The sequence below is a fragment of the Lactuca saligna genome, chromosome 4 (assembly GCF_052625555.1).
Source record: "Lactuca saligna cultivar CGN05327 chromosome 4, ASM5262555v1, whole genome shotgun sequence".
NCBI classification, from domain to species: Eukaryota; Viridiplantae; Streptophyta; class Magnoliopsida; order Asterales; family Asteraceae; genus Lactuca; species Lactuca saligna.
The window spans coordinates 29,087,356-29,111,875 of NC_136420.1; the positions used below are offsets into that span (position 1 = coordinate 29,087,356).

Consider the following 24,520-nt stretch of genomic DNA (forward strand, 5'->3'; position numbering starts at 1 on the left):
CAAGAAAAATCTGAGTTGTATGAACAACCTCAGAAACTTCCTTGGTGTCCTTCTTACAAGTAGAAGCAGACTCATCCACAGCCGTTGTAGATTTATCAATGGCATCAGTGTACTGTTGAAGAGCCATCTCCAAAAAAGCTTTAATAACCACACCACCATAGGCTTTGCTATCAGCAAGCAGTTTATCCAACTTTTCATGAATGTCTTGGATCTACTGACTTGTGACAGAAGCATCAACTGTTTCTTTTGATGGAATTCGATAAGGGCTGTAGTAAATAGAATCAAAATCCTTATCATCTCCCCCAAGAGTGGCAGCAGAATCGGAGGATTGGGTTGCTGAAGGAGGTAAGTTGATAACTGGAGGTTTAGGCACAGTAATAGCCCCTGTATCAGATACATTGACTTCTACTGTGGGTTTCGGAATGGTAGTTGTGGTAGATTCGGTTACAAGTGGAGTTGATAATGGTACAGTAGAGATAGGAACAGAAGCAATCGGTGATGAAAGTGGCATAGCGGTTGTTGGAATGATAACTGGTGGAGTAACAGCAGGAGCAGAAAGGTCAACTGTCTGTTTTGGTGATGGAGGAGGAGTTGGAATTGTTGTTTGCTGTGGAGATTCTGGTGGAGTAGGGGAGCATGGAGGAGTGAGCTCTCGGGGCGAGTCATGATATACTTCCTCTTCCTCAGGTTGTTCAGCATCAGGCTCTGTTCTTGGAGAAGTGTGTTGTCTTGGCCTACGAGCCATCTTCTTTACCTTTTTCTTTTTCGGTTTAGAAAATTCCCCTTCATCAGATTTTTGCTTAGAAGACTTGGCCTTTGGTTCCTCAGGCTCCTCTTTCTTTGTAGGTTTCTTTCCTCGGCTGATCGGTTTCTCCAATGCGTCTAAGGCAACTTGCTGCTCAGGAGTTAGAACCCTCGGTCCAATAGGAGGTAGTTTCCTATAATCGGCCAAGACGTTGCTCTGTTCTGAAACACATCTGTACATTGTTTCAGGAATCATTCCATAGTGAAGAAACTTACGTGGATCTGAAAGAATAATTTTCTTCGTATGGAAGGTTGCGATTGTAGTAAGAAGAGCATCCTTCATGATTGGAATCTTTAACGAATCGATAGCCTTCTTGGTAATTAAAGTCCAAAAACGGCCACAAGAGATTTCTGAATGGCGTGTCGTAGTGTTTAGACTCTACACCACTTGAGACCAGATGATGGAGCCTTAATCGAGATTGATCCCATTGTAGAGACCGTAAAGAAGAGTAAGAAACCCCTTGCTGGTGGTATCGGAACCACCACTTTGTTCGGCCAAACCCTTAATCAACAGGGTTAATAAACCATTCCATTGGGATGGTAAACATGATTTCTTCACCTTTGTAATCATGGTAAGCACATCCGTGTACCCCATTTCGTACATCATGGAGAACAATTGTGATGTCGTGATGAAATCTAGTGATATAATGGAGGAATCAACTGCAAGGCCCAAGATTGAACAAAACTTCACTTTTAAAATTAAAGATTTCTTGTTGTGTATGGTGAAATAGATGCGATCCTTATTCTTGTCATATGTCGTCGAAGAATAAACTTGTGATAAGAGCGACATTGGAATGGCTTCAACCTGGGTTAGGGCTAAAACCAGGGGGAATATTTCAAGCATTCCACAACCTGTAACATGTATGGATCATATAAGAACGGACTAAGTTCAATGATCATGTTTTGGTTAGGTCTTATAGTGAGCAAAGAAGATGATGCGGTCTGATCATGTGTAGATGAAGAAGTCACCATTGATGAATGAAGAAGAAGATGAACAGTGTTTACTTGTTGTTTACGTTGAGAGAATTGAGACTGGTAAATGACAAATAACTCATTCAACCTTTTATATAACGTTGCCTGGAGAGAGAAAATCGTGATGATGAGGTTGCTAAAACGTCGCCTGAAAAAGCACGATGTGTGACAGTATGGTTACTCCCAGGACTACGTCAGCATGCATGGGTTTAGAAATGGATCAAATTCACACGCCTAAATCTTATCTTTAGTTGGCATTTGAAATTCCATATAGCTCCTTGTTTGGTTACGATGGATAACCAAAACTCATACCACAGTACCTAGAATGTTGGAAAATAAAATTTCCGTGCATAAGTGTGACAAAGAGAAAGAAATAAATCAAATGTGTATTGGATGTGAGTGATGTCTGTGAGACATCAAGCAGAGGATTCCGGGCAAGAATCACTTCCTTCAAAGTCAAGATAGACTTGAAGTGCTTGTGTGGTTTCCTGAAAAATACGATCAACTGTTTGTTAATAAACATTGAAAGGCTTCTTTTAATAATAGGTTTAGGGTAGCTTGTGTTCAACCGAACTTCGGGTTTTAACATAAAACCGATCGTTGGAAGAAGTACCTGTGAGACCGATGTGGTCTATTGAACAGGTAGGTAGGATATCTTATTTTAGTGACTATATTGGAATCAGAAATCTCAAAAAAAAAAATTGGATCTTTTTGGGAAGAAATGCCTTGGTTGTAGAAAATTTCATAAAGATCTCAAAAATAAAAAGAGATTTCCTTTGGTAACCAGTAAAATCTTGAATGTATAATTCACCGTCAATTTATTTTTGGTGTTGGATTTTGGGTTTCACTCAGCACATGATATATGTTTGTAAGATCATAAACACAGATGTTGTGTAACCATAAACCTCAGTGGTAAAGACCGAGAGTCTCCAGGGTTACGTTGGTGAACCGAAAGTAGATGGAGAATGTAAAGAGGTGGCTTAAGAACCGAATGCACCTTCTGCTAGATAATCCTGACAGAGCAAAGAAACTCTTAACTCATATGAGAAGAGTAAGGTAGCTCTAGACCGAGTATCATAAATTAGCCTAATTTGGAAGAAACGATAGGTATAGATCGAATCATTAAGGCCTACTCAAGATCATAGAGGCTTAAGACGACATGCAGCAGCATGCTTCTAGGGACCCTTAACTGGTTCATGTTGAAATTAAATCATACCTGCCTTAGATCCACAGTCGGTTGTTCTTGTTACCCATAAAGCCTAAGAAAAATAAAAAGAAACACCAAACAAACAATCGAGATAGATAAAATAATACTAAAAACAAAAAAATATAAAATGTTTTTGGATTTTTGAAATTTTCTGAAAAAGAATTAAAAAAGAAAGATAAAATATTTAAAGTTCAAAACAAACAAAAGATATGCACAAAATATACAACCGAAATCTAATTTGAGAGAAGCGAAATAGATCGACCATTCGGTTCATTTTTGTTCCAGAAAATCACGGAGCAGAGATAGACAGAGCGGTCTGTCCATTTCTGTTCCCTAAAATTCGAGAGTCAAAATAGACCGAGCGGTCTGTCCATTTCGATTGTCTAATTTTTAATGAGAGATTTGAAGATTCGGTACCGACTCTCCTTCCATCATGCCCAAGCCTTATAGGATTTTGTTAAAGGTTGCTTCGGGTAAGGCTTTAGTAAAGATGTCGGCCAGTTGATCAGCAGATCGAACAAAGTGAACTTCCATGTTTCCGTCTTCTACATGATCCTTGATGAAATGATACCTAAGTGCAATGTACTTAGTTTTTGAGTGTTGCACTGGATTATGACAAATCCTTATTGCACTTTCAGAGTCGCAGTAGAGAGAAATCTTTTTCATACTTAACCCATAGTCTCTTAATTGACTGTGAATCCAAACCACTTGAGAGGTACAAGATGCAGCAACGATGTATTCAGCTTCTACTTCTATTTCAACATTTGACGGATCACCTTCGCCTTTGTCAGTAGAACTATCACTTACTTTTTGCTTCTCCCCCTCGACTGGCGAAGTGAAGTCTCTGTCATCATCAGAGTTTGTATTGGTTGTTGAAGTGGGTGTATCCCCCTCAATTGGATTTTCACTTGTGATTTTTGGATCAGTTGTATCTTTATCATCTATACTTTTAGATGTTGGGGATGAACTTGGATTCTCCCCCTCAACAGTAACTTTAGTTGTCTTTGGAGTGGTTGAGCTCTCCCCCTGGAACATTGAAGCTTTACTTGGAGAGCCTTTGGATGACTTAGGACTTGGTGGTTCGCTTTCCATCTCTTTAGTGGCTTCGTCTATGACCTTCTTGAGATTATCTACTTTGTTGTCTACTGCTTTTGCCTCTGAATGAATTGCTTTTTCTGGTTCATCGAACAGCCGAATGTATTCCTCAAACAGGTTGGATATTGGAACCGAGACCTGTCCAGATTCTATGAATATGTCTCCTGAAGCATTCTCAGTCCTTTGAACCTTCTTCATATAATTGTCATCAAAAGTGACATAATAAGTTTCTTCAATTTTCTGGAACGCTTATTCAACACCCTATATGCTTTTGATGACAGAGAGTAACCCATAAATATGCCTTCATCAGCTTTAACATCAAACTTATTTCGGTTCTCTTTAGAGTTAAAAGTAAAGCATCATGAACCGAAAATATGGAAAAACATGACGTTTGGTTTCCTATTATTTAAGATCTCATAAGGAGTTATGGAGAATCTCTTGTTGAGGAAAGACCGATTTTGAGTATAACAAGCAGCAGCGATGGCATCAGCCCAAAAGTATATAGGTAGAGAAGCGTAACTGAGCATGGTTCTGGCTGCTTCACATAGAGAACGGTTTCATCTTTCAACAATCCCATTCTACTGTGGTGTATAGGGGGCCGAAAAATTGTGAGTTATCCCCTTATCAGCCAGAAAGTCTTCAAAGTCCTTGTTCTTGAATTCTAGTCCATTATCACTTCTGATGTTTCTGAGTATCTTCCGTAATTGCACTCTTTTAACCCCAAAATTCAATTCCTTTTAATTTTAAATTCATTTTTCATCCAAAATAAAATTAAAAATAATATTAATAATAAATTAAATTCAAATTAATAAATAAAATTATATTTTAACTTTTGAATTTTATTTTTTTTAACGTTTGACCTTTGACTTTTAACTTTGACTTTTTCATTTAACTTTTAAAATTTCAAATTTAGCTTTTCGGTTTGACTTTTAAGTTTGCCTGTTGAGTTTAATTTTTTAAATTTGACTTTTAAGGTTGACTTTAAAAAAAAAGAGAGGGGGGGGGGGGGCATTTTAAATTTGACGTTTAATTTTTATCTTAACTTCTTAGTTGTGCTTTTTAATTGATTTTAAGGTCTACGAGGGAGTTGACAACATGAAAGAGAGTCATCAGGATATCTTAAGACAAAAATTCAACATGTTCGATTATATCCTTGGAGAAACCTTGGAAGCTCAGTTGCAGCGATTTACCACACTCACTACTGAGATGAATATTGTTGGGATCTTTTTGACCAAATCTGAGATAAACAAAAGGCTATTGAATTCACTTCCAAAATCGTGGGATATGAATGTAGCTATCATCAAGAAGACAAAAGATCTCAATCGTCTTAGTATTGCTGAAGTAATTGAAGAGCTTGACGCTTTAAAGAGTTCTGTAAACCTTCCGGTCAATGAAGTGTCATGTTCTCATTCATGTGAAGTTTCATGTTCTCAATCATGTGAAGATACGATTAAATTTCTTCGGGATCAAATTGATTTATTTAAAAGAGAAGTTGAGGACCTGAGATATGAAGGATATCAACTCAGGAAAGGATAGAAATCCCTGAAGGATGAGTTGGAAGCAAAAACCAAGGACTTTAGGAAACTTTAGGAAGAGTATAGCAATAAGTGTGAAAATTATGATTATGTTAAGGGACAACTTGCTGCTGTAACTGAAGAACTTGATGCTTTAAAAATTAAGTGTGGAAAAACTTATGTTAGTTTCAAAAATTATACTGCGTCAAGTCAGACAGTCGAGTCCTTATATGAAACCCAATTAAAATTCAAAGAAAATTAAAACAAGGTTCTAGGGTATGATAGTGTACCTCCTCATTATAATCATAACTACACATCCATCCCTATGACACATGATGAAACTAACAAGGAGCCACATCTTCGATATGGAAAACGAGCTGGATTTGTGTCAGGAGGAGTTATTAATATTGAAGATACTAATGTTGCTACTTTATGTGCAGGTAAAGTAGCAGAAGATGAGAAAAAGGAGAGCACTACTGAACAAACAAATGTCTCTCTGAGATCTGAGTCTGTTGCTTCGAATTCAACTGCTTCTGATAAACCTGTCGTTGAGAAATACAGGCCTCCAATTCCAACGCAACAGAGTGTTTGTCGCAAGTGTGCATGTGGGAACAACAAGAGAAGAGACAACTCCCTAGTGAAGAAAAGTACATGCTTTCACTATGGAACACATGGTCACATTGCCCGCAACTGTCCAAATCGCGCATACGTTCCCTACTATGCACAAGGATGGAAAAATGCGCCAAGTGGGAGATATCCCAAAAGAAACCCTTCCAGGTCACGTTCAGACCATGATGACTGGAATGCGCAGAAGGCCAAGAATCAAACTCCAAAGGACAAGAATCCGAATCCCAAAGTCAAGAAGGGAATGTTGGCCTAGAAGTCTAGTTCAAGATATGCTCCTGTAAAGCCAAGACTGGTTAGGTCAAAGTCATCTAGGCAGCCGGATTTAAGTTCTAAATCAAGTACTGAGCCACCCATCGGATCGAAAAAGAAATGGGTTAAACCCAACTACAAATGGGTTCCGAAGGCTCAATCTCCCAAATCAACTAACGACTCTAATATTTCTACATTATTTGTTTGTGATAAGCAGGACATGTCATGGGAGAGAGTACCATGCAAGGATTACAAAGGTCGACCCAGTTTCAAAATGGACTGGGTTCCAAAGACCAACTGATCCCGCTTTGTGTCGGAGCAGCTATGGAGGCATATCATCAGACTTCGGTTGGTTGGTAGTGGCTGCTCCTAGCATATGATTGGGGACATCTCTCAACTGTACAACACTCAGAACATTTGTTTGAGAGTATGTGTCCTTTGTGGGAAGGGAAGAAAAGAAGTGATCACTCACGGGGTTTGTGCTTAATGACATGAAGAATTTTCGGATCTGTTATGAGATTACGCGTACTATTCTCAGACCTTCTGGATGCAAATTCAATCGGTGACTTACGGTTTGAGTTTTCTTCTCTATACTCCTGAGTTTTTCTTAAGTTGATTCGCTTTAAAGACAAAATTTTGTTTTAGGATAGTTTAAATTTGCGCATTTACTTTCGTTTCTCTCCTATGCACAAATTTAGGGGGAGAAATAAAAACAAAACAAAAATTAAAAAAAAATCCAAAAACATTAGAAAATCAAAAAAAAATATATATGTTGGTTATGAAATGTGCTTGAGGGAGATGTTTTGGGAAGTGATATTATCAAGTGATAACAGGCAACCTGAGTCTGCGTAACGTACCTAAAGTTGAAGGGTTTATGCTCTGACTTGATGCGTCGGTAGGCACGAAAAAATCTAAATGGACTTGACTAGGCAGAGTTGAACTTAGGAAATTTATAGACTTGACAAATTTTGACCTAGTTAGATCCGTTCAGCCTGACAATACGATGCTCGGATAGGTTGAGCAGGGATATATATATATATATATATATATATATATATATATATATATATATATATATATATATATATATATATATGGGAATCTACTCGTCACATTAATTGAACCCGTACTTGGAACCGTGGTTTAACTTTTCCTCGATGTGCAGATTCTGTCTTTAATTCCGGTTGGATGGGGCGACTGGTAAATTCCGATAAATTAGGTCTGTAGAAAATTGTTTTCTTTCTTTCTATCTGTTAGTCATATTTTGCACCCTTTGCGTGATTGGAAGAGATCCGACCTGGATTGAAACATATGCAACTCTATTTCTCTACATGTTATATCTATGAAATTCCTCCTATCTGTTAGCCATATGCTGTCTCCTTTGCGTGACCTCAAATCCGACCTGGTACACAGCATATGCAACTTTCTACTTCTCAACCCCTCTAAAGTGATAAGTTATTAAATTCTGAATCTATCTTCTCTCTTAATGGTTGTCTGCTCACCCGATGTAAGGAGTACTCTAGAAGTTCTTGATGGCTGGGGCATATCAGGAAGCGGGAAACACGTTCTAGTACACTTAAAATTGAACACATATAGATTGTCTATAGATCTTGCTGTTCGATTTAGGTGGACAACAATATCCTGGTCGTCGTCAGTTGAATGGTCCTTAAGATATAGTATCTAAGAAATTAGGATCATATATAATTTTTAGGAACTTAAGTTCACCTTGTCTTGTAACAAATAGTATGTCCTAAATTTGTCACAATTTTTCGTGTTTAAGTGGACAACAATACCGACGATCGACCAGACAAAGACGTGAAGATAGAAGGTACCAACAAGTGGATAAAGGTTGTCTAAAAACTTTGATCCCAAATTACTCTTAAAGTTAGATATCATTTTATTTTTGTTAAATTTGTCATAGTTTCTTATAATTTAAATATTAGGGGAGAATTAAAAAAATTAAAAACAATAAAAAAAAACAGAAAAATCAGAAAAATTAAAAATCCAAAAATAGTGTTATTTCTGCTTTATTTCTTGTTCAGAAAAATCAAAAAAAAATCCAAAAAATATTTTTGTTTCTATTTTAATTTGTGTGCTAAGTTTTCTTTTAGTTTTGTTTTGTCTTGATAAGTGATTTCAGGTATAGATAAGACTCATGGAGTTTGTGTTGAAGATTTCTGAGCCAAAGCCTCGTCCGTGAGCATCGAAGAATTCACATTTGAAGGAGCAAGAAATGAAGATTATTCTTTCGACATTCAATCCTTCAACCCCAGAAGAAAGGTCAAGCTGACTTGAAGATTATGTGACAGATTGCATTGAAGCCTCCTCAATCAGTCTGCTGCTATCTTTGTACCTGCTGAAGTGATCCAGAAGATTTGTGCTCTCTGATGTTCTCTCTGAAGATTCTCAAGCTGAAAGCGTTATCTTTCAAGAATCAGTACATCAAGCCTCCTCACCCAATGTGCGTTCAATGCCAAATTCTGAAAAAAAAACCTCAAGTGCTCAAGATGAAGTCATTCACTGAAGATTAATATGTTCATCCTGATGCTGTGAAGAAATCGAAGGTTAAAGCTGAAGCCAAGCTCCCATTGAAGATTGACAAGAAGAGCTAGCTACCTTTTAGGGGGAGCTTGTTGGGTCATTAAGAAAAGAAAGCTATAAACCAAGGGGGAGATTGTTGGGTCAAAATATGGTTTATACTTTACTTTTCTGGGCAATTGTATTTTTCTGTAATATTTATGAATTTATGGTCTGGTTTACGGCCGTAAACACCTTACGGCCGTAAACTCATTTACGGCCCATTTGTTTCCGGCCCATGTTCCCCTAGTATAAATATAGGTATTAGGGTGTGAGGAACAGATTGATGAACCCTAAAGAGTTTACGGCTAGAGAGACAGAAGAACTATTGTGTGTTAGTGTGTGTTTGTGAATCTCTTGTACCCGGATCATCATTCTATTCATTAATACATTGAAATTCATCATCTTCTTCTTCTCCTTTTCTTCTATTTGATCTGACATCATCCGTTTGATTGGGATTCCGCACCATCAAACGGATTTGATTGATGCACAGGCAAATTAGGGATTTACAACTTGAAGCAACCAGAACCACCCACCCTGCACACCCCATTGTGCGTCTTGTCGTACTTGCCACAACGGTTCCGACCCTGATGGCCTCTCGGTCTCGAATCAAATACCTTAGGTCTCTTGCCCGAACCCCCTGAAACCTAAGCCTGATCATGCTTCCTCTTCCTCTTCATATCCAAATTGATATATATATATATATATATATATATATATATATATATATATATATATATATATATATATATATATATATATATCTTTCTCTCTAGCCCTCACAATAATATCCTCCATTTTCTTGCAACTGGATCGTCTCACAAGTGTTGAATATCACTCCTCAGCATGTCATGATATCTCTCCTTATTCGTCTCCTTGTCCTCCACATACTGCGGAACCAAAAGTTCCCTCTCACGGAACATAGCGGTGATCTTAGCTATCGTCTTAGTAGTCTGGCGAAGGTCTTGGAACTCCGTCGCCAACTGTTGCACCTTAATCATTGGTGCAAACTCAGCTCATAATCTAGCCACAAAATCATTCCATGTCATTGAATCAACTGCCTCATCTTCCACAGAACGCCCAACCTCTTCCCACCAATCTCGACCTCGATCATTCAGAAGACAAGAAGCAAGTATGATTTTTTCTCCATCGGGACAACTGCTAGTGCAAAAGGCGTTAGCAACATCTGCTAACCATCGCCTACTCACAATCGGGTCCTTCTCCTCGAAGTACTCCGGAGCCCACATGCCCTAAACTCCCTGAAAGTACAAATGTTCCCCAATCAAATCCATCCTCTACGAACGGAAAGATCTCAAGCACTCCTCCAACACCTCCATGATACCCTCCTTGATCATACCAAAGATCACATGAGTCTGCTCAAGTATGCTGCGGGTAATCTTAGAAAAAATGAACTCTTGTGTCTGATCATCCAACTGCCCCGCTCCAAAATCCAAGCCTAAAACCTCACCAGCACTAGAACCACTAACCGGTCTGCCTCAAAGAGTCACCATACTGAAAAATAGACCATATAAACCATCAGAATACACACACACACACACACACACACACATATATATATATATATATATATATATATATATATATATATATATATATATAACTCTCTTTGCTCGGGTACGGATCCTCTGTTTCCAGTAGTACGGGCCTATACTACCTTCCACATCTGTCCGTACTTTCTTTAAGGATCGCTTTGAATCCTCCAAGTCACTCTTTGAATGCATATACAATCCTCAACAAGATAAGACTCCCAACACTAAATCTCTTGCTAGGTTTTCCTAGGGCAATCACCATACTACTCTCCTCCATCAGCTATAGAAGGAACTCCCCTTAACCTCCTCTAACTAGCTCACGAATACAATTACATATCGCCGACACCAGATAATTCTTAAAATGAAAGGTCTCACACTACAACAGTTGGACTTATACAAGAGTTGCACAATAGAGTTAAACCAAACCTTCTAAAATTATTTACTCTCAAGAATATATAACTCAGTATATTCTCTTAGTAGTTAGCTGAAGCTACTAGGAACTCCTAAAAAGCACAAAGCAAACAACATTCGAACATTGAGTAATCGGAACAAGCATATCCTAAATAGGTCATCCTATCCTAAATAGAACATAGTGTTGCGTAGGTGATGCTATTGGAGAGCATCAAATGATCTATGAAGTGCTTTGATTAAAATTTGAATATCTTAAAGTGTTTATGCCCACTAATGGAATGAAGTCAAAATCAACAATTCTTCATTTGAATGTGATAATTGTTTATGTTAAACGGCTAATTGATATTGTATAATTAGTTTTATTTTTATGTGAAATTATAATGTAAGTTTGTATTTAGTTGGTCGCAGATTACTATTTTATTATTTTTAAATTATACACGGTTGAGTTTTTAGATATCTATTTTTAATATCTGAGTTCGGACATCCGAATTTCAAATATCTGAAATGCCAAATATCACGTTTTGAACACCCTGTTGCATATAAGGGAATAAATATCTTATCTTGCTCGGGGTATCAAAAACTAATTGACCTACCATGAGGTTAACCATTAGAGAGGTTATTTAATTTTATATGTTAAAGTTAATGAAATGATAATGTGAAGTGACATTAGAAATGCTCTTTAAATACCAAATCGTTTCAAATTGGTTATTTTGGTCTTTAAATATTATTATTGTTATTATTATTTTGGAAAGTAGGATTTAAATTTTTTTAAAAAAATGTTCTAGTAAAAAATGGCTTACAAAATAATAGACAGTAAAAATGTTAATGTTTGTTGTTGTGATTATGATGGGTGATAAAATTATTAATATGAAATGTTTGCAACAAACTTATTTTAAATATGAAATCGCCAACGTTATAATTAACTTGATACGAATCGACAAACTAAATATTAAAAACACTCATCAACACTCTAGTCGAGGTGCTTCAACATCTTGAAGTGCTACAAACTTGGCCTCACCACCAAGTTCTTCCGGTAACGCCTCTTTGCCAACTTCTATGACAAATTGTTTTCTTTCATCTTCATTTCTCACAATCATAATCTGTATATCGACAATCATAAGTCAACACATCAATCTTTTTTACCCCCAAATGTCAAAGGTCAAATGTGAAGATACCTTGTCCAATGTTGCTTTCTCAAGGAAATGTGAAATCATCTTCCAAACGCTCACGAAAAACCGTGGCATATTTAATATATATAATCTTGCTAATCGTTCTGGGTAGTATGCCTATTCAAAATGAAGCAAAAATATGTTGACACTTGTCTTTTATGCAATTTTCCCTATTAAAAAAAAAATGCTATTTACCATTTTGGATGAAAATTTACCTGTAAAAACTGAAATCCAGATATTAACCCATGTGCGTCAACGTTCTTGAAAGTTAGTTGCTGCATATCAATGATTGCAACTATCTTCTCGTTTCCAATTTCTTGGCCTCTTATTCCACTTCAATTCACAATATATTTATAACAATGTTTGATTATTACTTGTCTAAAATGCAATTCAATTTGAAGAAAATATCGATGAATACTTATAATATTACATACCTTGCAATTCCTTTGTCAAGTAGATGTACGACGAATTCTGTGTTTCACAAGAATACAATTACATTTAGAAGAATATATATATAAGCAAAAAACTCAAGCGAGATTATAAAAAGTCAAAAAGATCTCTAAATTGGGATGAATGGAATACTAATAATAAAAAACCTAATGAAAGTGAACAAAAGGAATTACTCTTGAATTGGTGTTTATCTTTAGCAGGATAATGCTTGCTAGCGTGAAGTATCAAAATAGGATGTCCATCTTTGGATAGCCCTTGAAGAAATATTTTTCTTGATTCCAATTGTTGAAGAACTTCAGAATCAGGGATAAACCCTAGTGGGACAAAAGAAGCCCTCCATTTTTGCCATGAAACAAACATCTTTGCTGCTTTATTAGGATCCATCGATCTTGCTATTAAGAACCTCTCTAGTGTTGGATCTCCGTACTTCTACATATAATAATAATAATAATAATAATAATAATAAAAAGACTTGATCATTGATTAAAGAAACATAAATCATTTTGTTCATGTTCAAAATAACTACAACATTGGTAGTTTCAAATTTTCAATAATAATAAAACATATAGAATCTTACGAATCAAAACCATGTTTGTTCATTATTGACATATTAATTATGATTTATGTAACTCGTGATACCACTTTGTGTAACTATGTTCAAAATAAATACAAAATATATCTGCACAAGATAATTATTTTATATGAAACCGAAAGAGATGTTTGTATAATGTCAATCATGTACACTTCATATTATTATATAGCTATGTCCCACCTTGTAAAAGAATATATAAATCTCCATGAACATTGTAATCCTTTTTGGTCGGTTTAGTAGCACTCGCATCAACAACCCATACTTCAAAATCAATATGTTTATACATTCATCATGGGTGTTTTATAAATGCGTTTTTTTTAACAAATTAATTTGTTATTGTTATTATATTATTATCATCTTTCTATATTATTTTATTATTACTATATCATAACTTTTAGTATTAATATGGATGATAATATTATTATTTAAAGTACATATGTATCTGTTTAGTTTACGGAGATCTTTTAAATTATCAACTATACATTTTAAATTCATTTTTATTACTATGAAACATTTCGTTTTTTCTAAATTTATCAATAACTAATCATAATATTATACTTTTTATTTAGATAGATGATACTATAAACTTTTACAATAGTTTAATTATAATATTAATATGTTAAAAATTATAATGATTTAATATTTAAAATAGGTCCTGAGCGACCGCCCGGGTTGTATTTGTGTTAAATATAAAATCTTAATTTTTTATATAGTATATTATTCGTCTCTTAAATTTTTTTGTTATAAATAAACTATCTTATTACAAAAATGCAAGCAATTAAAGTATTAATTGAAAAAAAATACACATAATATTTGACATATTTATCCAAAATCATCTATTAGTTCTTAGTTTATTTTGCATTTATAATCATGATAGACTATTTAAAAAATATATATATAACAATTAGGAGATTTAAAAGTCACATGAGTGTCTCACTATCATAATAATAATGTTTGGTTAAAATATTATTTATTTATTCTACATAGAGATGGCAATATAGGTAAATAATGTTAATTAAGGAGAAAATGATTTGTCAGAGTAATTATATTTTTGTCTTGTTCACGTATAATTATTATATATATATATATATATATATATATATATATATTTTGTATATATTTGATAATTTAACTTGTTAAATTTATTCACATATTATATTACCATTATCACATATTATAGCAGGTGACATTGATAATATGCACATACATTTAACAAGTTAAGCTATCAAATATGTATAAAAAAAAGAAAGTTTTCTAGATATGATTAATTTTTTTACAAATTTCTTAAAACTTTTTATAATTTCATATTTTTATGATATTTGTTTCCTATAGGTTTTTCTAATACAATGTTTGACACTTCGTTTATAATTTTTTTAACATTTTTTATACTTTCATATAATTTTAATACAAGTACTTTTAAACAAAATATTTTATAAACGTTTTAAATTTTTCTTACAAGTTTTTAACTGTTCTTTTATACATTTTCATACAATTTTTTTTAATAACTTTCATGCAATTATTTTTAAACTTTCTTTTACAATATTTTAATGTGTTTCACAAATTTTGTATAACAACTTAATATTTTATATACCATTTCAAAATACTTTCGTTAAATACTAGTATAGAATGTTGTATTAAAAAATTAAAAAATTTATAAAATTCTAATTAAAAGGTATTAAAAAGTTGTAATAATTTTAAAACATTTACATTATATAGATTTTTTTATTTACTACACGACAAAAGAAAAAAACTAAAAAAATCTATATAAAATATTTCACAAAACAAAAACATATTTATTAATTAAAAAGTAAAATATTTAATTGATCATTATTTAATTAATATTTAGGATATGAATATTTTTAAAAAAATGTTTGAAAATAATGTTACAAAAAAATATAAAAAATAGAATCGTTATTAAAAGTGGAGAAAATGAGTTATTAGGTAATTAACTTTTCGTTTTGTTTACATTTGGACAACTTTCCCTTTTTATATACATTTGACCATGTAACTTGTTAAATGTACTGACATATTATCATTGTCACCTGTTATAGCCGATGACAATTATGATATATGAACACATATAACAAGTTAATCGATCAAATATATTAAAAAATTATCTAAATATAAACAAAACGATAAAGATAACTATCTTAATCATTTTTCCTTAGCAACATTCTGGGTAGACGTTTAGAACATCTGGATCTAATGGCTACAATTGTATATATAGAATGTTCTATACGAATGTTAACAAAGATTTGTATAATAAAAAATATAATATTATTTTTTGGGAATTACTATATCATTAAAGTTATTTCAATATTACAAATAGTAATGATTTTTAACTTTATTTGTCAATAACTTAAAGATCTAAAACTCCAGTCAACATATTGTCGCTTTGTTAGAGCTTGATTACATCCCAAATCATATAATTAACCACTTTGATCTTCAATTGAAAATTTAATCATGACATTGAACTATAATTAAAAAAACAAAATCCGAACCAATAAGGAATTCTATTGCAACAGATAAGGCCCCTGAGTTTTCACTTTTCAGTTTCGCAAACCAAAATCTCCATTTTTCATGGAACGAAGAAGAGTAATCAATTAATCATACACTAGCAAGTTCGAACTGGTTACCTCTGTGGAGGATCCGAGCTCCTCAACGATTTTCTTCATTTGAGCGAGTTTGACTTCTTGATCTTTGGCCATTTTAGCTTGAAAAAGAAAGAGGAACGGAAGAAACAGTGTTTCTATATATAGATAAGAGAAATGGTGAATGTGAAGGTCATTTCTACTCTGAAGTTATGTTAGGCACAATTGTATGGATGCTGATTTTTACAATATATGTTGTTCAAACGAAAATCTAAAAAGAAAAAGAAAGAAAAAGGCAAAATAAAAAATCGAGCGACCCTTGAGTAGTTGAGTGGACTAAATGCTAATAATTGAATGGGGAAATTGTCACAAACTTTTAACTTTAATATTCTTTTAGTAATTATAACCAAGAGTTCCCTTATTATAGAAAAAAACATTATAAGAAATAATATAGAATTTATTTCTTTTAGCAACATAGATTATGAGGATGATTTGATCCTCCAAGAACAAGTCCTCAACCATAACTCCAATCTTGATATTCAAATAGCCTAAAAAAGAAACACAGTTAACCATATTTTGAGTTGGAGACCGAGGATATCGATTGTCAAATTAGTTTTGTGGGAGAATTTAAGGTTCGTATGTTATGACTATTGGATGAGATATTTTTCATAATTGAGATAATTGATACACAATATACACTAATACGTCCCCTCAGTTTCAGCGGGAGATTTGGAGCAGGCACTCAAACTGGTTTGGAAATCTATGAACAAAGATGATGGAAGTTATTTGGTGAAGATGTATGCATACCGAAGAGTGGAAGGGACATGAAGCACTCTAACCTGACCGGTTGCAACCTTGTCACACACAAAATGGATATTCATCTCTATGTGGAAGGGACATGAAGCATACTGAAGAGTGGAAGGGATACTCCTTTAAGATGTATCACTCTAAGATGTATGCATACACTCCTTTAAGATGTATGCATACTGAAGAGTGGAAGGGACATGAAGCACTCTAACTTGACCAGTTGCAACCTTGTCACACACAAAATGGATATCCATCTCTATGTGTTGGTGTGTTGGTGCTGAACATGATTGGTAGACAGATAAACAACATTGATATTATCACAGTAAACAATGGTTGCCTTCATCAAAGGAGTGAAAAGCTCACCAAGAATGTTTCTTAACCAACATGTTTCAGCTACGACATTGGCCACACCATAGTAGTTGGCTTCCATGCTGGAACATGAGACAATTGGTTGGCGTTTAGAAGACCATGATAAAAGATTATCACCTAAAAAGACACAGTAGCCGCTGGTGGATCAACGTGTGTCTGGGCATCCCCCCCCTCCCCCCATCAGAGTTATTTATGAGACTTGTGGAGAGGGAATGGTGAAGTTGTAGGCTGTAGTCCAATGTACTGCAAACATAGCGTAAGATGCGCTTTATAGCATGGAAATGAGGCTTGCGAGGGTCGTGCATAAATATACAAATATGTTGTACGACATACGAGAGATATGGGTGTGTGAATGTGAGATACTGGAGACCACCTGTAAGGCTGTGACATCCCCATTTTTATGGCCAAAAGACCAAATTTATGGTTATTAAACTAGATTATTCTTTTTTTTTTTTTTTAAATATTACACGAAATTTGTCCCCAAAACATGATAATAGTATCACTAAAATATTTTCGAAGAAATGTGATTTATTTATAAAACTGGGGATGTCATCGTCAACAAAAAATTGTAAGCATAAACAGACACCTTACATTAATTTACACTAATGATCTACATCTCATTTAATCTCTCAGTGTAATGTATCTTCGCATTGATACCTGTGATACAAATTAAATGAGTGGGTCAGGTTGGAAACCTGGTGAGTAGATATGGATTTTAACTTACAATAATATAATTAATGTGTTTAATCATCAAACAAACAATTAACCCAATTATGCATCCTTTTTTTATTATTTATTATTCCCTAAATGATTATCCTAAGGGTCATCACCTATACCTATCATTGCTTACATCGCATTACTTTATATGTTTATTGCTAATGACTTTTCCTAAGGATCATCGCCTACATCATATACACAGTACTGTTTCGGGGATTACTCCCTCAATACATGTCTAGTATGGGTTAGAGTATCATCGCATGAATATACAGTTACTACATTGCCTGAACTCGTAATTCGTCACCTACAAGTTATGAGTTTGTCGGTGTTTCCACATGACTTGTTTAGATTAGTCAGTGGTCACCATCTATACTTTGGTATATGACTACATCGCAGCATCACAAGTCACGGTCAAGGCAACTCCTAGTCATCTCCTATTTATCACTACCTATTTATTATCACATATCTAACATCACATATCTATCATTTCTTATCTCCCATCACCTATTTCTACCAAATACATATTTATAAGTGTATAATACTTATATGATTAAAGCAGTTAAATATCATCTCATAATATCATATTTAATACATAATATTCTCAACACATATAATAAGCACTTAAGCATGTAATTATCTAGATACTTCACACCTATGTGTAAGATGAAAGTAACTATGCACTCACTTGATAATAGTAGATGACTTGAGGTTAGGGCAACGCTAAGTCATAACACTTTTCCAAAAGGCCTAGATGTACATAATATTATGTCTTATTCTAGTTTCATGATTCTTGCGACTATAATAATTATAGTCTAGATTTTGCAATAATCCCATTATCAATTGGTCTATAGTTGATAATGGATAACCAGGTAGGATCATATCGGAGGTAGAGTCTGTTTGGTATATAGAGTATACTGTTTAGAAATCTCACTTTAAACACCTCACTAATTCCAGCCACGATATCATCCCCGTTAGTAGATCAATCAGTATAATGACTTAGAATCACTGATAAATCTTGCTTATAGGTTCATAATAATGATTATGACTATAAATATAAATACTGAAACAATGAGAGTGTAACTTAACTTACAGAGATTTCTTGGACAAAATTATGGAAATTCTACTAGCAGAGCTTTTACTCGCTAGCTACAACTACTTCAAGGGTCGCAGGGCTTAGCCAAAGATTAAAACTAAGTGAGAATAGGGCTAAGGCAGAGCAAAAGTCCATAGAATGACTTGTAGGAGTGTGAGGAGTGAGTGAGACTTGGTCTCCTATTTATACCTGATTTTCGGGTGCACGACATGAAAAAGGGGTGCACTCCGCGCATTGTAAGTCTACGTCTACCCAGCCACTTTGTGCTACGTGACAGGTTCTCCGTGGTCCGCATTTTCACCTTCTAGAAGCGTGCGCCGCACAACCGTTGCACACTGCTTGGGGAAAAAACGCAAATTTTGTAAATTTCATACCTTCTTCATACGAACTCATTTTTCGATGATATTTTTTTCACACATAGCTCTCAACGAGTACTACAACTTTCCTTTAGGCTCCATAGGACAATTCTGACTTTAATTTTAGTCATTGTTTTTATAATGTTTAATGATTTTACAAAAATCATAACTCTCTCGTACAAAATTCGATTTTGGTGTTTCTTTTACCAAAATTTGTATCTTAAAGAATACTACAACTTTCATTTTGGTGACCTTACCCAAATGTCAACCATTATCTTCGTACCTCTTGACATTACACATTTCTTGTGCGCGACTAACTTTTTATATCTTTAAAAAGATCATATTTAATTCATACGAAGTCGAATTTCTATGAAATTTATATTTTTGGGATTGGGAGGACGTGTACTCTCTCTCTCTCTCTCTCTCTAGATATATATATATATATATATATATATATAATTCATACGGAATCGGATTTCTACGAAAATTATATTTTTAGGATTGGGACGATGTGTACTCTCTCTCTCTCTCTCTCTCTCTATATATATATATATATATATATATATATATATATATATATATATATTTATACGCATACTTATTTTTTCGACTTACGGACAATTCAATTGATTTTTCCTAGTTTTCCTTAATACGAAACTTATATTATATAGTCTGTAGCGCGCACAACTATAAATTATCTTAATTAATTATTTAATTTTATTAATTATTACTTATTATGTGTAGCCTGAATTTGCGAGTGTTACAATGATCTCGCACTTAACATGATTGCGTCCCAGAATCATTAACAAAATGGGGATTGTATAATAACTCTGCATGTCATCGTCAATACAAAAACGTAAGCATAAGAAGAGACCTTACATTAATTTACACAAATGATCTACATTTCCTTTAATGTCTATGTATAATGTATCTTCACATCGATACCTATGATACAAATTAACTGAGTGGATCAGGTTGGGAAACCTGGTGAGTACATAGGGTTTTCAACCCACAATAATATATTTAATGTGTTTAATCATCAAACAAACAATTAACCCAATTACCCAACCTCATATTCTTATTTATTATTCCATGAATGGTTATCCTAAGGGTCATTACATATATCGTGTTTACCTATCATTGCCTACATCACATTTCCTTTTATCTTTATTGCTAAAGATTTTTCCTAAGGATCATCGCCTACATCACATAGACAATATTGTTTCAAAGATTACTCCCCCAATACGTGTCTAGTATTGGTTAGAGTATCATCGCATGAATACATAGTTACTACACTGATTAAACTCGTAATTCATCACGTACATGTTATGAGCATGCATGTGTTTCTATATGACTTGTTTAGATTAGTTAGTGGTCAACTTCTATTCTCTGATAGATGACTACAACGCAACATCGTAAGTCAAGGTCAGGGCATCTCCTAGTTATATCCTATTTATCATCATCTATCTACCATAACCTATCTATCATTTCCTATCTACCTTCACCCACTACTACCCAATACATATTTATAAGTGTATAATACTTATATGATTAAATCAATTAAATATCATCTCATAATATCATATTTAACACATAATATTCTTAGCACAAATAATAAGCATATTAGCATGTAATTATCTAGATACTTCATGTCTATGTGTATGATGAAAGTTACAATGCACTCACTTGATAACACTGGATGAATCGAGGTTAGGGTAACGCTTTGCCTTAATACTTTTCCAAAAGACCTATATCTACATAATGCTGTCTTAGTCTAGTTTCATGCTCCTTGTGACTATAATAATTATAGTCTAAATATTGCAATAATCACATTGTCTACTGATCCATAGATGATAGGGATAACCAGGTAGGATCATATCGGAGATAGGGTCCGTTTAGTATACATACTATACTATTTGGAAATCTAACTTTAAACACCTTACTTAATCTAGCGTAGACATCATCCCCATAAGTAGATTAATCAATACAATGACTTGGAATTACTGATAAATCTTATTTATAGGTTCATAATAATGATGATGACTATAAATATAAGTTACACTGAAATAATGAGAGTGTAACTTAACTTACAGAGTTTTTTTTGACAAAAGTTCAAAAATTGCACTAGTAGAGCTGCTACTCACTAGCTAGTACTACTACTTCAGGGGTCATAGGGCTTGAAGACTAAAACTAAGAGAGAATAGGGCTAAGGTAGAGCAAAAGTCGAGAGAATGACTTGTAGGGTGCGATGAGTGAATGAGGCTTGGTATCCTATTTATAACCAATTTTGGGGTGTGCGGCGTTCAAAAAGGGTGCACGTTGCACATTTTAAGGCTACATCTACCGAGACACTTTTTTACATGTGTCAGGTTTCCATGGTCCATGTTTTCACCTTCTAGAAGAGTGAATCGCACACCCAGCATACACCTAGCACACACTGCGCGGGGCGGAAATCGCAAAGTTTGTAAATTCCACAACTTCTTCATACGGAATCCGTTTACGAATTTATTATTTTACACGCATAGCACAACTTTCCTTTAGGCTCCATAGGCCAATTTTGACTTTATTTTTATCCCTTTTTTTATATGATTTAATGATTTTTCAAAAATCATAACTCTCGTATACGAACTCCGATTTTGGTGTTCATTTTACCAAAATTTCTATCTTAAAGAGCACTACGACTTTCATTTTGGTGACTTTACCCAAAAGTCAACCATTCTCTTTGTACTTTTTAACATCACCCATTCCTTGTGTGCGGCTGACTTTTATATCTCTTTATGAAAATCATATTTAATTTATACGGATTTGGATTTCTACGAAATTTATATTTGGGATCGGGACAACATGTACTTTATATATATACACACACACACACACACACACATATATATATATATATATATGTGTGTGTGTGTGTGTGTTTTGGTGCGCTTATTTTAATGACTTACGGACGATTCGGCTGATTTTCCTATTATTCGTTAATATGAAAGTTATATTATATAGTATTTAGTATGCAAGACTGTAGATTATCTTAATTAAGGATTTATTTTTAATAATTATTACTTATTATGTGTAGCCTGAATTTGCGGGTGTTACAAAGGTTGTGGTAAAGAGTCAGATCAGTGACATGATTGCCTGAGAAGTCCAGATTGGACTGTGTGTCATCTAGAGTGTGACTTGGGTTGCAATGTAACATTTTAGCGCGTTCCATGATTTCCAACTCATATTTTCGTTAGGATAAGAATATGCCCTTAGCATCCCGAGTCGCAACAATGCCCAAAAATTAGGATAAATCACCAAGATCCTTCCTGGAAGATTTCGAGACCAGAAGAAAAATAATTTGTTGTAGGAGATCCATAGAGGAGGCTGTCATGATGATATCGCCAACATAGAGTAATTAATAATCTGTATCTAAACCCCTAAGAAATATAAAAATGAAGAATCACAACGACTATGTGTAAAACCGATCCTGGTGATGTTGGAAGCAAAATGCTGACACCAAGCCTGTGGGGCTTGTTTTAGGCCATAAAGGGACTTTTGTAAAAGGCAGACATTATCTTAATGAGTGGTGTCTCTAAACCCTAGTGGCTGGTGCATGTAAACAGTTTCATTCAGTTGACCATGAAAAAAATGTTTGGAGAGATTTATTTGGAACCCATTATCGGGGTTATCGTGTTCTTGGTTTCCTTACTGGAACATTTAAACCTAAATCTGAAAATGATGAGGAATGGTATACCCTTGTTTTAATTATCAAAATAATGGATTTACGCCACTCTCACTCAGCTTCTTCTCACATCAATTGTCCAAAAAAATTCCATAGCCCACTCAGTTTGGCAAAATCTTCAAGAACTATTTCATGAAAAGAGATATTCAGACTACTAAACTCGAAAACAAGCTGCATTTCATGACTCAAAGTGATCTCTTGTCATAAATCAAAAAGCATATTTGATCTTCTTTCCAATATCGAAAACCCTATTCCAAAGAAGTCTCTTATTACCCAATTGCTTAATGGTTTGTCTCCTCAGTTTGAAAGTATTTTTATGCTCCTTCGACACAAGGATCCGCCTCCTAATTATCTCCAGGTTTGATCCTACTTTCTTCTAAAATAACAACGATTTAAGACTAATCGTCCCACACAATCATCTCATGTCGATCAACCATCATCTTCTACTATCTTGTATGTTGAGAACAACCATCACAACTCCTCTAAGTCATCTCATGGTTGTCGCCACCCAAATCAGCCCTGTCGTAGTGGTAGCTCCCACTCGGAATATCTCCAACAACCTCCTATTGTTTTAGGAAATCAGCAATAGTTGCTGCCATGAAACCCATATGTCATGCTATGACACCCCTTCCCATGGCCTTACCTCTTAGATTGGCCTGGTTTTCGATCCACTTTAGTGATTCAGCAACGCCAACCCCGTGCACATGCTCCTCATCCACAACTAGGTCTTTTTGGTGTACATCTGGCTCACCCCCAAACTCAGTATCTTCTCCACATACCACCACCAATCCTACAATTTAATCTCCATGGAAATGGTTTCCTCCTATGTCACATGACCAACCTAGCTCAAGCGTTTCTTTCCATGTCTATTAACGATGGTTAAGATGCAAATTGGTACATGGATATGAGTGCCACACCTTACCTAGCCTCCGAAACAAGTATACTCTCATCCTTTAGCAATAAGAGTCATATTAAATCTGATCTTGTTGGAAATGGCTCTTCTATACCCGTTACCCATACTGTTCACTCCAAACTTAACTATGTGAATCTTCCATTACATTCCCACAACATTCTTGTCACACTTAATATTATAAAAAATTTAATATATGTTCTTTGTTTTACAATTGATAATCAAGTGTCTATTGAATTTTATCCCTTTGGTTTTGCTGTGAAGGATTCGAAAACTCATCAGGTCCTGCTTAGGTTTGACAGCTCGGGAGACTTATATCCTGCTCCATCTTCATTCTTGCCTTCTGTTGCTCTTCCATATGGTAGCTCTAGCTTGTCGCATCATTGTCTCGGTTATCCTATTGCTCATGTTTTTAATCATTTAGTTTCTCATTGTTTTATCTCATGTAATAAAACTTCTATTTCATTTGATTGCCAAACATATCAACTGGGAAAACATGTCAAGTTACCTTTTTATAGCTTTGATACCATATTAGATGAGATGTTTCCCATAATTGAGATAATTTCATTAATAATGATTAAATATAATATAGAAGGGCGACATGGGCTAAGAACTAATGGGCTAAATACATACAAATGTTATTTATACATAATATACACTAATAGTGACCTATTTGACCATATGTATTTTGGCATTTGTATCTGACCATTAAACATAATTCAGAAGTGTTAATCAT

At 34.4% G+C, this 24,520-nt stretch overlaps 1 protein-coding gene across 2 annotated transcripts; it reads right to left on the bottom strand.

Moving 5' to 3' along the window:
* Positions 1-11,881: 11,881 nt before the first annotated feature.
* LOC145041456 (CRAL-TRIO domain-containing protein YKL091C-like) lies at positions 11,882-16,045 on the bottom strand. Of its 2 annotated transcripts, none has more exons than XM_078989530.1 (6): positions 15,854-16,045; positions 12,799-13,051; positions 12,610-12,646; positions 12,391-12,508; positions 12,182-12,292; positions 11,882-12,106 (listed from the first exon to the last, which is right to left on the bottom strand). In XM_078989530.1, the coding sequence occupies exons 1-6, from the start codon at positions 15,923-15,925 to the stop codon at positions 11,969-11,971; spliced, it is 729 nt and encodes a 242-aa protein (XP_078845656.1). In that variant the 5' UTR covers positions 15,926-16,045; the 3' UTR covers positions 11,882-11,968. The 2 variants fall into 2 exon arrangements, with proteins under 2 accessions (XP_078845656.1, XP_078845655.1); XM_078989529.1 differs by having other exon boundaries at positions 12,799-13,054; positions 15,854-16,043.
* Between the last annotated feature and the right edge of the window lie 8,475 nt (positions 16,046-24,520).

What these genes read in the sequence shown, in the direction of transcription:
- LOC145041456 (XM_078989529.1), bottom strand. Translation starts at nt 15,925, where the DNA reads ATGGCCAAAGATCAAGAAGTCAAACTCGCTCAAATGAAGAAAATCGTT. An exon ending in AGCTCGGATCCTCCACAGAG is followed by an intron (nt 13,055 to 15,853) that starts GTAACCAGTTCG and finishes TATTATATGTAG; the next exon opens with AAGTACGGAGATCCAACACT. An exon ending in AGAAAGCAACATTGGACAAG is followed by an intron (nt 12,107 to 12,181) that starts GTATCTTCACAT and finishes GTCGATATACAG; the next exon opens with ATTATGATTGTGAGAAATGA.